Source organism: Ranitomeya imitator, chromosome 6 (genome assembly GCF_032444005.1).
Source record: "Ranitomeya imitator isolate aRanImi1 chromosome 6, aRanImi1.pri, whole genome shotgun sequence".
NCBI classification, from domain to species: Eukaryota; Metazoa; Chordata; class Amphibia; order Anura; family Dendrobatidae; genus Ranitomeya; species Ranitomeya imitator.
This window is the reverse complement of record NC_091287.1, coordinates 126445031-126459784: the sequence shown is the minus strand read 5'-3', so window position 1 is coordinate 126459784 and position 14754 is coordinate 126445031. Positions and strand designations below refer to the sequence as shown.

Genomic DNA, 14754 nt, shown 5'->3' with positions numbered 1-14754 from the left:
CACATCAGGGGCTCTCCAAACGCGACATGGCGTCCGATCTCAATTCCAGCCAATTCTGCGTTGAAAAAGTAAAACAGTGCTCCTTCCCTTCCGAGCTCTCCCATGTGTCCAAACAGGAGTTTACCCCAACATATGGGGTATCAGCGTACTCAGGACAAATTGGACAACAACTTTTGGGGTCCAATTTCTCCTGTTACCCTCGAGAAAATACAAAACTGGGGGCTAAAAAATAATTTTGGGGGGAATTTTTTTTTTTTTTTTCACGTCTCTGCGTTAGAAACTGTAGTGAAACACTTGGGGGCTCAAAGTTCTCACAACACATCTAGATAAGTTCCTTGGGGGGTCTAGTTTCCAATATGGGGTCACTTGTGGGGGGTTTCTACTGTTTAGGTACATTAGGGGCTCTGCAAACGCAATGTGACGCCTGCAGACCATTCCATCTAAGTCTGTATTCCAAATGGCGCTCCTTCCCTTCCGAGCCCTCCCATGCACCCAAACGGTGGTTTCCCCCCACATATGGGGTATCAGCGCAGTCAGGACAAATTGCACAACAACTTTTGGGGTCCAATTTCTCCTGTTACCCTTGGGAAAATACAAAACTGGGGACTAAAAAATAATTTTTGTGGGAAAAAATTTTTGTTTTATTTTTACGGCTCTGCATTATAAACTTCTGTGAAGCTCTTGGTGGGTCAAAGTGCTCACCACACATCTAGATAAGTTCCTTAGGGGGTCTACTTTCCAAAATGGTGTCACTTGTGGGGGGTTTCAATGTTTAGGCACATCAGTGGCTCTCCAAACGCAACATGGCGTCTCATCTCAATTCCTGTGAATTTTGCATTGAAAAGTCAAACGGCGCTCCTTCCCTTCCGAGCTCTCCCATGCGCCCAAACAGTGGTTTAACCCCACATATGGGGTATCAGCGTATTCAGGACAAATTGTACAACAACTTTTTGGTTCCAATTTCTTCTCTTACCATTGGGAAAATAAAAAATTGGGGGCGAAAAGATAATTTTTGTGAAAAAAAAATGATTTTTTATTTTTACGGTTCTGCATTATAAACTTCTGTGAAGCACTTGGTGGGTCAAAGTGCTCACCACACCTCTAGATAAGTTCCTTAGGGGGTCTACTTTCCAAAATGGTGTCACTTGTGGGGGGTTTCAATGTTTAGGCACTTCAGTGGCTCTTCAAACGCAACATGGCGTCCCATCTCAATTCCTGTCAATTTTGCATTGAAAGGTCAAACGGCGCTCATTCCCTTCCGAGCTCTCCCATGCGCCCAAACAGTGGTTTACCCCCACATATGGGGTATCAGCGTACTCAGGACAAATTGTGCAACAACTTTTTGGTTCCAATTTCTTCTCTTACCATTGGGAAAATAAAAAATTGGGGGCGAAAAGATAATTTTTGTGAAAAAGAATGATTTTTTATTTTTACGGTTCTGCATTATAAACTTCTGTGAAGCACTTGGTGGGTCAAAGTGCTCACCACACCTCTAGATAAGTTCCTTAGGGGGTCTACTTTCCAAAATGGTGTCACTTGTGGGGGGTTTCAATGTTTAGGCACATCAGGGGCTCTCCAAACGCAACATGGCGTCCCATCTCAATTCTAGTCAATTTTGCATTAAAAAGTCAAATGGCGCTCCTTCGCTTCCAAGATCTGTCATGCGCCCAAACAGTGGTTTACCTCCACTTATGGGGTATTGGCGTACTCAGGACAAATTGTACAACAAGGTTTGGGGTCCATTTTCTCCTGTAACCCTTGGTAAAATAAAACAAATTGGAGCTGAAGTAAATTTTTTGTGAAAAAAAGTTAAATGTTAATTTTTATTTAAACATTCCAAAAATTCCTGTGAAACACCTGAAGGGTTAATAAACTTCCTGAATATGGTTTTGAGAACCTTGAGGGGTGCAGTTTTTAGAATGGTGTCACACTTGGGTATTTTCTATCATATAGACCCCTCAAAATGACTTCAAATGAGATGTGGTCCCTAAAATAAAATGGTGTTGTAAAAATGAGAAATTGCTGGTCAACTTTTAACCCTTATAACTCCCTAACAAAAAAAAATTTTGGTTCCAAAATTGTGCTGATGTAAAGTAGACATGTGGGAAATGTTACTTATTAAGTATTTCGTGTGACATATCTCTGTGATTTAATTGCATAAAAATTCAAAGTTGGAAAATTGCGAAATTTTCAAAATTTTCGCCATATTTCCGTTTTTTTCACAAATAAACGCAGGTAATATCAAAGAAATTTTACCACTATCATGAAGTACAATATGTCACGAGAAAACAATGTCAGAATCACTGGGATCCGTTGAAGCGTTCCAGAGTTATAACCTCATAAAGGGACAGTGGTCAGAATTGTAAAAATTGGCCCGGTCCATAACATGCAAACCACCCTTGGGGGTAAAGGGGTTAAGGATATACTGCTAGAATCCTGTAGAAAACATATACCCTCTGTAAATAAAATATCCAGGAATAAAAAGAAACCATTATGGACATATAAGATAGTACAAAGATTAAAGGTACCATTACACTAAATGACTTACCAACGATCACGACCAGCGATACGACCTGGCCGTGATCATTGGTAAGTCGTTGTGTGGTCGCTGGGGAGCTGTCACACAGACAGCTCTCTCCAGCGACCAACGATCAGGGGAAAGACTTCGGTATCGTTGAAACTGTCTTCATTGATGCCGAAGTCCCCGGGTAACCAGGGTAAATATCAGGTTACTAAGTGCAGGGCCGCGCTTAGTAACCCGATATTTACCCTGGTTACCATTGTAAAAGTTAAAATAAAAAAACAGTACATACTCACATTCCGATGTCTGTCACGTCCCCCGGCGTCACCTTCCCACACTGACTGTGTCAGCGCCGGCCGTAAAGCAGAGCACAGCGGTGACGTCACCGCTGTGCTCTGCTTTACGGCCGGCGCTGACAGTCAGTGCAGGGAAGCTGACGCCGGGGGACGTGAAAGACATCGGAATGTGAGCATGTACTGTTTTTTTTTTTTAACTTTTACAATGGTAACCAGGGTAAATATCGGGTTACTAAGCACGGCCCTGCGCTTAGTAACCCGATGTGTACCCTGGATACAAGTGAACACATCGCTGGATCGGCGTCACACACCGGTCCAGCGATGACAGCGGGTGATCAGCAACCAAAAAAAGGTCCTGATCATTCCCCATGACCAACGATTTCCCAGCAGGGGCCTGATCGTTGGTCGCTGTCACACATAACGAGATCGTTAGCGGGATCGTTGCTACGTCACAAAAAGCGTGACGTTGCAACGAAATCGTTATGTGTGAAGGTACCTTAAGATTAAAGCAAATGGCATTCAAAATCTTGAAGGCCGAAAATACAGAAAGAGTATTTCAGGAGTAGAAAGGTCTAAGAAAGAAATGTAAAAAAGAAATCAAACTAGAAAAGTTATCCACAGAGAAACAAATCGCCAGCTACATTAAAATAAATCCCCCAAAATATATTCATTCATACATTTTTAAGAATATTTAAGAAAGGTAAGAAGGTGGATCCAGGCAACTACCATCCGGTAAGCCTGACATCAGTAGTGTTCAAAATTTTGGAGGACATTATAAGAGATGACCTGCAGAAATATACTGCAGAGAATAACATAATAACTGAAAACCAGCATGGATCCATGAAAGATAGGTCGTATCTAACTAACATGTTTGGTTTCTAAGAGGAGGTAAGTGACAATCTTGAGTATTATTATTATTTATTATTATTATTTATTATTATAACTCCATTTATTCCATGGCGCTTTACATGTGTGGAGGGGTATACATAATAAAAACAAGTACAATAATCTTAAACAATACAAGTCACGACTGGTACAGGAGGAGAGAGGACCCTGCCCGCGAAGGCTCACAATCTACAAGGGATGGGTGAGGATACAGTAGGTGAGGGTAGAACTGGTCCTGCAGCAGTTTAGTCGATCGGTGGTTACTGCAGGTTGTAGGCTTGTCGGAAGAGGTGGGTCTTCAGGTTCTGGATGCTGGTAATGCAGCTGCTACAATTTATCTGGACTTTGCAAAGGCTTTTGATATTGTACCACATAACAGCCTTATACTGAAGCTACAGATGCAAAAACTGTAGGAAACTATGTGCAGATGGGTAAAGAATTGGCTAAATTACAGGAAACAAAGAGTCATCATAAATGGCACGTTCTCTAAATGGGATATAGTCAGCAGTGGGGACTGCAAGGATCTGTGCTAGGACCTATTCTTTTAACCTCTTTATTAATGACCTAGTGGATGAGATTGAGAGTAAAGTGTCAGTCTTTGCTGACGACACCAAACTATCTAGGATACTAAAATCTGACCTTGACATTACAATATTGCAAAACGATCTGGATAAGATGACTGAATGGGCAAACACATGGCAAATGAGATTTAACGTAGATAAATGTAGAGTAAGGCACCTAGGATGGAGTAATCCTATAGCCGCATATACATTAAATGTGAGCATACTTGGGACTACAGAACAGGAGAAGGATTTGGGTATTCTGGTTACAAGTAAACTGAGCAGCAGTTCTCAATGTCACGTAGGAGCTGTAAAAGCAAATAAGATTTTAGGGTGTACAAAAAGAGATATAAAATCCTGCAATCCCAACATATTGTTACTCCTTTATAAATCAGTTGCAAGGCCACATCTAGAATATGGGATCCAGTTTTGGGCTCCACATTTAAAAAAGGATATTCAGAAATTAGAGTCAGTTCGAAGGCGGGCAACTAGATTATTACAAGGGATGGAAGGCCTTTCATATGATAAGAAGTTGGAGAAGTTGGGCTTGTTTAGCTTAGAAAAAAGGCGCCTCACAGGAGATCTCATTTACATGTATAAATATATGTGTGGTCAGTACAGAGGACTGGCACATGACTTATTCCTTCTAAGGAACATACTAAGGACCAGGGGGCACTCATTATGGGTGGAAGAAAGGCAATTCCGACAGCTAAATAGGAAAGGGTTATTTACAGTTAGATCAGTCAGAATGTGGAATGCCGAGCACAAGAGGTAGTAATGTCAGAAACTATAACAGCATTTAAAAATGTGATGGATGATTTCCTCAATACACATAACATTGTGGGTTTTGGTTTATATAGTGACAAAATGAACAATTGGTGGAGAAAGATTGAACTTGATGGACCTACAGTTGGTCTTTTTTCAACCTATGTAATTATTTAACTATGTATTCAAGTACGGATGGTGGTTCTGGTGACATTCATGTACTGATGGTGGTTCTGGTGATGTATTTATTTACTGATGATATTTCTGGTGCCATATTCATGTACTATTGATTGCTTTGGGGCTCACATTATGTATTGATGATGGTTTTGGATTCATATTCATGTACTGATGATGGTTCTGGTGATGAAAATATCACTAGAATGATCATAACTACATGAGTACAGCATCAGAACAACTATCACTATATGAATATGTCACCAGAACCAGAATACATCACCAGAACCATCATCAGTTTTGTGCAAGCTGTATTTGTCGCATGACTGATGCAAAGCCCATGAGACATATCCCTTTTTATATAATGAAGGTCTGTTTATTTTCCATTAGGGTATTTGCCAAATGCTGTATACCTTAATTGGAACCAAACAGCCCTGGTTATACTTGTAATAAAAGGTGTTATTTTTTGCTGCAGGCCAGATTGGGTGCAATATACAGCATATTAGAATGTTGCAAATTAGGGCTGAAAGGTGGAGGTGTTATCTCATATAGGACAAACCCGGTGACAGGTTCCCTTTAAGTGTCATCTGAGCCACTGGTTGAAGAACACTAATACGCAGTATTCTGTAAGCACTATTGTGTTGGGTACACTGCATCATTCAGATTTCCTCCATATGATTAAAGCAAAACTATTCTGTTTCTTTTTTCTATGAAAAATCTTTGTGCTTCCTTTATGTACCCGGCTTTTCACTTGAAAATAAAATGGTGCAGTGTTCTTCGAAATATAGCTTCTATAGGTCTATTAATATAAAGAAACCAATCTGAATTCATCTAGGGAGATAACCTTGCACATAACAGCTTGACCTTGTATCCAATGAACAAGTGAGTCAAAGGTCTAAAGAAAGGTTATTATTAATCTTATATGTCAGGCGCCATGGTATACAGATAGTGCACAAAGGCTATTGACGGAAGAAATGGTTAGAATTTCTCCTTTTTATTATTAGACTAATCTTAGTTTTATCCATAATTACTAGTGCTCATACATATGGTAAGTACTGTAATAATATATACACACAAATATTAAACTATATACTAAGGTAATACAAATCTCTTGTTTTAATCATTGTATAATGGTTGTGTTAACACTCCCTCTACTTCTTTCTATGTGTATTCCACGTTGTATGATGAAGTTCGTTAACACACCGGGGTTGTGTATTATGGAATAATTACCCGCTATGCAGCTTAGAATATTTACGTTTAACATAAGTAAAATTAAGACAATCATTAAGAAAAAGAACTATATTGCATAGCAGCCTGTTATTAACAAAGCTATGAATATACTTTTATGCTACATCTCAGGCAAGATGTAATAATAGATGCCAAACGACTTAACAAATCTGCTACAGGAATTCCTTTATATTGAACAGTTAATAATCCCCGCAGCACAAGCATGTTAATGAACACAGGTAAAGCAACTCCCAATAACTGCTGCTGTCATTGTAAACTGTGCATGACACTGAAATAGCAATTACAGCCTAGCTGGTTGTACAGAAAATAATTAATCATAAGTATTGAGATACCTACACATTACACCTACAGCTTTTATGACATCCCATTCTAAATACTTATAGATATGGTCCCCACTTTGCAGCTAAAATAGCTTTTACTCTGCTGGGAGGGCTTACAACAAAAGTTTGGAGGTGTCTGTGGAAATTGTCTCTTCAGAGAGGAAGAGGACTAGAACTCTAGCGCCACCTATTGGAAGTAGCAATCCTAACAGTCAATGTTGACCCTTTAACGAGCCTTGTCACATGACGTAGGATAAAAGACAAAACAGAATCTCAATTTGCAGACACTGTGTTTCGGGGCACTGCCTCTCGTCAGTGCAATGTGTGAGATCTCGTTTGGCTGATTGAGAGGCGTCTGACCGGGATCCAAGAATTATCGTTTCTGCTTGCGGAGAGTGACATGTTAAGCATGTCGAGGGGAGGAGACTTAATGCTGCAATGAGGTGTCTGTGGGAAATTTTTGCCCATTCAGCCAGAAAAGCATTTGTAAGGTCTGATACTGGGTCACACAGTAGGTGGAATAGGGCTTTGAAGAGATTGTCTAGTACTAAAATAAATAACTGAGGGAAATTGAATTATTATAAACACTTTAAATTAGCAAATCAAGCTTGATTTGTCTAGAAAGATAACAACGATAGAATCATAATGGTCTGCGGCCTTGTTATACTGACAGAAACCTATCCGAGAATGGTAATATGACAGATGCCTGTGAGCATATGCAGTAGGAAGATCTGCACCCTTCCTTCATGTGTAGGAAGATAGGCTCCTAGTGGATATTATGATCTACTGCTAGAGCTACCACTGGTGCTAGGGTAAGAAGAGGCTGCTCACACTGCTGTCCACCCTGTCTAGATGATCTATTACTGGAGATACCAGGGGTGCTGAGGTAAGAAGAGGCTGTTCACACTGCTGTCCACCCTCTCTACCTTATCTAATACTGGACATACCATGGGTGCTGAGGTAAGAAGAGAATGCTCACACTGCTGTCCACCCTCTCTACCTTATCTAATACTGGACATACCATGGGTGCTGAGGTAAGAAGAGGCTGCTCACACTGCTGTCCACCCTGTCTACCTTATCTAATCCTGAACATACCATGGGTGCTGAGGTAAGAAGAGGCTGCTCACACTGCTGTCCACCCTCTCTACCTTATCTAATACTGGACATACCATGGGTGCTGAGGTAAGAAGAGGCTGCTCACACTGCTGTCCACCCTCTCTACCTTATCTAATACTGGACATATCATGGGTGCTGAGGTAAGAAGAGGCTGCTCACACTGCTGTCCACCCTGTCTACCTTAACTAATACTGGAGATACCATGGGTGCTGAGGTAAGAAGAGGCTGCTCACACTGCTGTCCACCCTTTCTACCTTATCTAATCCTGGACATACCATGGGTGCTGAGGTAAGAAGAGGCTGCTCACACTGCTGTCCACCCTCTCTACCTTATCTAATCCTGGACATACCATGGGTGCTGAGGTAAGAAGAGGCTGCTCACACTGCTGTCCACCCTCTCTACCTTATCTAATACTGGACATACCATGGGTGCTGAGGTAAGAAGAGGCTGCTCACACTGCTGTCCACCCTGTCTACCTTATCTAATCCTGGACATACCATGGGTGCTGAGGTAAGAAGAGGCTGCTCACACTGCTGTCCACCCTCTCTACCTTATCTAATCCTGGACATACCATGGGTGCTGAGGTAAGAAGAGGCTGTTCACACTGCTGTCCACCCTCTCTACCTTATCTAATACTGGACATACCATGGGTGCTGAGGTAAGAAGAGGCTGCTCACACTGCTGTCCACCCTGTCTACCTTGTCTAATACTGGAGATACCATGGGTGCTGAGGAAAGAAGAGGCTGCTCATACTGCTGTCCACCCTGTCTACCTTAACTAATACTGGAGATACCATGGGTGCTGAGGTAAGAAGAGGCTGCTCACACTGCTGTCCACCCTGTCTACCTTATCTAATCCTGGACATACCATGGGTGCTGAGGTAAGAAGAGGCTGCTCATACTGCTGTCCACCCTGTCTACCTTATCTAATACTGGAGATACCATGGGTGCTGAGGTAAGAAGAGGCTGCTCACACTGCTGTCCACCCTCTCTACCTTATCTAATACTGGACATACCATGGGTGCTGAGGTAAGAAGAGGCTACTCACACTGCTGTCCACCCTGTCTACCTTATCTAATACTGGAGATACCATGGGTGCTGAGGTAAGAAGAGGCTGCTCACACTGCTGTCCACCCTGTCTACCTTATCTAATACTGGAGATACCATGGGTGCTGAGGTAAGAAGAGGCTGTTCACACTGCTGTCCACCCTGTCTACCTTATCTAATCCTGGACATACCATGGGTGCTGAGGTAAGAAGAGGCTACTCACACTGCTGTCCACCCTGTCTACCTTATCTAATACTGGAGATACCATGGGTGCTGAGGTAAGAAGAGGCTGCTCACACTGCTGTCCACCCTCTCTACCTTATCTAATACTGGACATACCAGGGGTTCTAAGATAAAAAAAAGGCTGTTCATAGCTGATTTACTACATAGCCGATTTACTACTGGAGATACCAGGGGTTCTGAGGCAAGAAGAGGCTGCTCACACTACTGTCTTCCCTCTGTTTCTGAATTAATACTGGAGATACCAGGGTTAATGAGGTAAGAAGATGCTACTTACACTGCTGTCCACCTTGGCAATCTGATCTAGTACTGGAGATACTAGGGGCACTGAGGTGTGAAAAGGCTGCACATATTGCTGCTCATCCTGTCCTTCTGATGTAATACTAGATATACTAGGGGTGCTGATGTAAGAAGATGCTTCTCACACTGCTGCTCATCCTGTATTTCTGATCTAATACTGCAGATACCAGGGGTACTACGGTAAGAAGAAGCCACTCATACTCCTGTCCACCACGTCTCAATTATCTAATATTGGAGACACAAGGAGTGTTGAGGTAAGAGGACGTTGCTCATGCTGCTGTCCATCCTGTATTTCTTACTTTACTACCCAATACTGAAGATACCAGATGTGCTAATGTAAAAAATAAGAGACTGCTCACAATGCGGTCCATCCTGATTTTGGTAAATGCTGAGTGATGTAATTACACTCTGTCAGTGGTCGTCTGACAGCTCTAAAATGGCTACCATGCAACAGGATTAGCGCAGTCACTCCACTTACCAGATTTCAAGGGCTACCGAGGCCTTCACCATTTAACCCATGTACAAGGATCTGAACTTAAACAAGGGTCACTGGGTTGGGAGCATGGAATAAGCCACTGTTTGGTGGTGCAGCCAGGCAGGAGTAGTTAGGGAGCCAGGTCAGAACCAAGAGGGCAGGAAAGGTACAAAATACTTGTCAGCCTTGACGACACTGCAGGTCCCAGCTATTCTAATCTTAGTGGCTGGACAGAGTTCCTGGTTCTGACATCTCTTCTATCACCAGATGAATGAGGCTGCACCTGGTGACAGAAGAAGATGTTGCAGGAACAGGTCCTGGTGGAGATGTAACAAGTATATGGGTATTTTGATGGAAAAATAAAAAAGTTATGGCTCTTGTAAAAGGGGGAGGAAAAATAATTACTACATTTAAGGTTTTCAAAGAAGTTATTTTTCATTTATAGGTTAACAAAGCATTCCGAGTGAAAGCTGTATTTTGCATATTTAGTGAGAGAGCTGCTAAATTCAATATTCTGTCAAATTGCTCCAATCATGTGAACCACTTCAGTTGCAAGAAAAGTTAAGTGACCTCTTTGGAATTACCTATATTCCTGCATTGATTTCTAGTAAAATGTGGTCTGATTACCATCTAAGCCTTAGTTATAGGCAAACTTAACTGAACTAATAACACGCAGGCAGTGGTGCTGTTCACATCTTTCATTGAGCACAGTGCAGGAATAAAAAAGTTAGTGAACTCTTACATTTAATGACCTATAGTTTAGTAGCCATCTTTGCACAATGTTGGCTCCATGTTTTCATCTCATCTCAGTGGGCCCCTTTAACACATATCATAATCCATGATGCACAGATACGGCAGAGAAATATAGGTATAGTACAATGCCAAAGATATCACTTACTTCTTACATTACATGAGTGATATGTATTGTACATTCTACAATAACTCAGAAACCAGACAGTACAGTCCTCCATACAGTATTATGGGCACCACTTAGTGCTCCATATGAAATAATGAGCCCAATATATTGCTCCCTACAGTATCATGGGCACCACATAGCACTGCATACAGTATAATGAGCCCCATATAATGCTCCATACAGGATAATGGACTCCATATATTGTTCTATACAGTATAATGAACCCTACATATTGCCCCATACAGAATAATGAGCCCCATATATTGCTCCATACAGAATAATGAGCCCCATATAGTGCTCCATACAGAATAATGAGCCCCATATATTGCTCCATACATAATAATGAGCCCCATATAATGCTCCATACAGAATAATGAGCCCCATATAGTGCTCCATACAAAATAATGAGCCCCATATAGTGCTCCATACAGTATAATGAGCCACATATATTACCGTACTTCAAACAGTATCATGAGCCCCATATAATGCTCCATACAGAATATGATGGGCCCCATGTAATTCTCCAGTATATGATAGGCCCCATATATTACTCCATATATACTGTGTCCCATATAATGCTCCATTTAAAATAGGCCCTATATAATGCTTCATACAGTGCATGATGGGCCCCATATAATGATCCAGTAGATGATGGGCCCCATACAGTGCTCCAAACAGAATGGTCCCCATATAATGCTAGATACAGTATATGATTGGCCCCATATAATTCTCCAGTATATAATGGGCCCCACATATTGTTCCAAACAGAATGGGCCCCATATAACGCTCCATACAGAACATGATGGGCCCCAATAATGCTCCAGTATATGATGGGTCCAATATATTGCTCTATATATAATGGGCCCCATATAATGCTCCATATATAATGGGCCAGATATATTTCTCCAAATAGAATTGGCCCCATATAATGCTCCTTATATAATGAGCCCCATATGATGCTCCAGTATATGATGGGCCCAATATAATGCGCCAGTATATTAGGGGTCCGATATATTGCTCCAGAATATGATGGTCCCCATATATTGCTCCAAACATTAAAATAAAAAGAAATACTCATCCCTCCTCGTTGGCTGCTGATCTGCACTGGACTCCTTATCGTCGCCATCTTCCGGCTCTCTGCATTGTGACTGTTCAGGCACAGGGAGCACACTAGTGACCCACTGACCTGAAACATCACAGTCAGAAGACACGGAAGACGCCGCATTGGTGGAACGGGGAGAGGCAAGTATCGCAAGTACCGAGGCCCTGAGCAAGTGGGGGGGGGGGGGGAGTGCACTTGCTGATGGCGGCCCTTACAGAGGTTCACTTAATTTTTCTGCCTACAATGTAGATATTTACTTAATGTGCTCAATAAGATGAATAGTACAACCATTTGTATGTTCTTAGTTTAGTTAGATTATGTTTGTCTATAACTGTGACTTAGATAACAAACACAACACATTTTCTAAGTAATCAACACAGAAATGTAAGTTATTTCAAAGGGTTCACTTATTATTTCTTGCAAGTGTATAGTTTCAATCATTGTCTGATCTGGATCTGCCATCAAGAACTTGTACAACTGTTGTAGAAACATGGACCTTCTATTAGGTCATGTTTACACAAGAATTTTCACAATTCTCCAAAAGTGTATATATAGTCTTAAAATTCCTCATTATTATGCAGCAGAAAGTATCAATGATTTTTTAGAATCAGCAAACCTTCCATAGAACATATATTATTTAGGCATTGCTATTACAGCAAAGAGACAATTGATACTTTGCAAATGAAGATTATATATTGACTCAATGTTTCACAAAGGAAAGAGCAGCTAGTTTTACCTTACCTTATTTATCTGTCCAGGCTCATACACTAGATTTTGCATGTAAGCCTTCTGAATCATATCATTTGTGTCCTGCATTATATTTGTGTTTAAAAGTGAACTGTACTTTCAACAAACTTTGCATAACTCAATAGTATAGGCGAACAAAAGACACTTTGTAATATATATTATCTTAGAATACTACGTCTTTCTCCACGTATAAGTCATTTCTTCCCATTGTTCCTGCTTCCTGAACTTTGAAAACCAACAGAGGTCTGTAAGATTACACCTTTTACTATGCTCTCTAGAAAAGGAAGGAAAAAAGAAGAGCAAAGTGAGAAAGCAGCAAGACATAGAAAACATCATGCTGTGCTTTTTAACAAGTATTTCACCAAAGCTGGATTCACAACTACACTGCTCATGACAATTAGCTTTTTGCTAGTAGCCATGGCAATGGATACCTAAGGTCCTGCAATGCCAGCACATGAGGGAAGAGACACAGGGAATAAAAAAAAACTACATTTCTAATTGGAGGTATTTGCTGCTACTATTATTATTATTATTATTACACCTAACTACTTATGTTTTATTTTTAATAGAGGCTATGGAAAGATTTCTTTTGATGTCTCACTTCATAGGAAACTAAAACGTCTGTGATCAATGCTGTTATCTACTTTATTCAGCATGACAATTAATGAGACCATGTTAAAGGGTTACTGTAGTTTCAAGTAACACCATTTCTGATCATTATATGACTTGTATCATGCATTTGCATTAATTTGGAAATGACTATGAGGTGAGGAGAAGAGACTAAATGCTTTGCTTCTCACACACAGAGATTCCAGGTCTTTGTTTCTTTTGTAGCACACAGAGAGAAGCAGCAGCACGGAGGACAATATACAACAGTAACAAGCAGTGTGGATGTGAATACAACTCTGGAGTAAGGATAACTACTTGTTAGAAAGCTCAGCACAAACTTTCCATGTTTTCCTCTTGCTGTTCCCTCACTCTTAGTTTGAAGATGTCATCTTGTCAGCATGTAAACAGTAACAATGTTCAAAATAATCCTCAGCTATGTCAGAAATATATGTAAGAACTTTGATCATGTCGGAGATCTCAGATCTCAAATGTTTTCTAAAAACCAAGGGATTTACAGAACCCTCAAAACTCCTTTGGCAATGTCAATGTATTTGTTATTGGAAATGCGACGCAAAACTATAAGCTGATGGGTATTCAAATCAGAGGCCATTTGCCCCAAATGTTCTGCCAAACTTTGTTAACAGAAATCACTAAGTAGTAAGTTTGGTTTATCTCAGGAGGACTTACCTCACAGTACTCTGTGATGATGCAGAAGCTCGTATTCTCTAGGAAGCTTGAGTGAAATTTGACAATCGCAGGGTGATCTAGCTTCGACAGGAGCTGTGCTTCCAAGTTAGCTTGAACAGTTTCATTTGGGTTCAACTCCCCAACAGCGATATCCTTTAGAACTTTTCTGTAATAATCAAATACAAAAGTTCAAAATTCTGATCCATAGTTCATGTATTGATTTTAACTGTATTAACATAAGGGTAAACCACAAACAGCTGATTAGCAAGATGAGAGGGTCCTGGGGGAACGTTCTAGTTCTCATTGAAGAGATCCAGATGGTGTGTAGACATTTTCTTACAGGAAATGATTCACAAGAAAAATTGGCAAATTAGCTTTCCTATACAGTAGAAGATAGAAAACTATCTTTAGAAAGGCAAAGAAAGTAAATTAGGTCTTTTTCAGACATCCTTTTTTTTTGTAAATGAGAACTAACGACCATTTGTCATTCATGTGCTAGAACGATTTCCATCCATTTTTGGTCTATGGACAGTGAGGGAATCATATGAGAGGGCCGTTCTGTATTCCCCAGAATGTGCTTGGAAGCACTTGAGTGCATTGAAATCACAGCCACGCCAGGCGATATTATGCAAAATAAAGGTAAGTGTGGACTGGGTCAAGTTATTTGACCAAGTCAGTTTAGGAAAACCTGTCTTGGGCTTTTAATTTTGGAGATCTGCAGGATGGTAGTGGGACGGATCTCTTCCT

General features: G+C 40.8%; 1 protein-coding gene across 1 annotated transcript in view; it reads right to left on the bottom strand.

Moving 5' to 3' along the window:
• The window catches only part of NEK11 (NIMA related kinase 11), a 406370-nt gene that overhangs the window by 247488 nt on the left and 144128 nt on the right, over positions 1–14754 (bottom strand). Inside the window, exon 3 of the mRNA XM_069730081.1 lies at positions 14008–14173. Within this exon, the coding sequence (XP_069586182.1) occupies positions 14008–14173 (166 nt within the window). The remainder of the gene's footprint in view (positions 1–14007; positions 14174–14754) is intronic.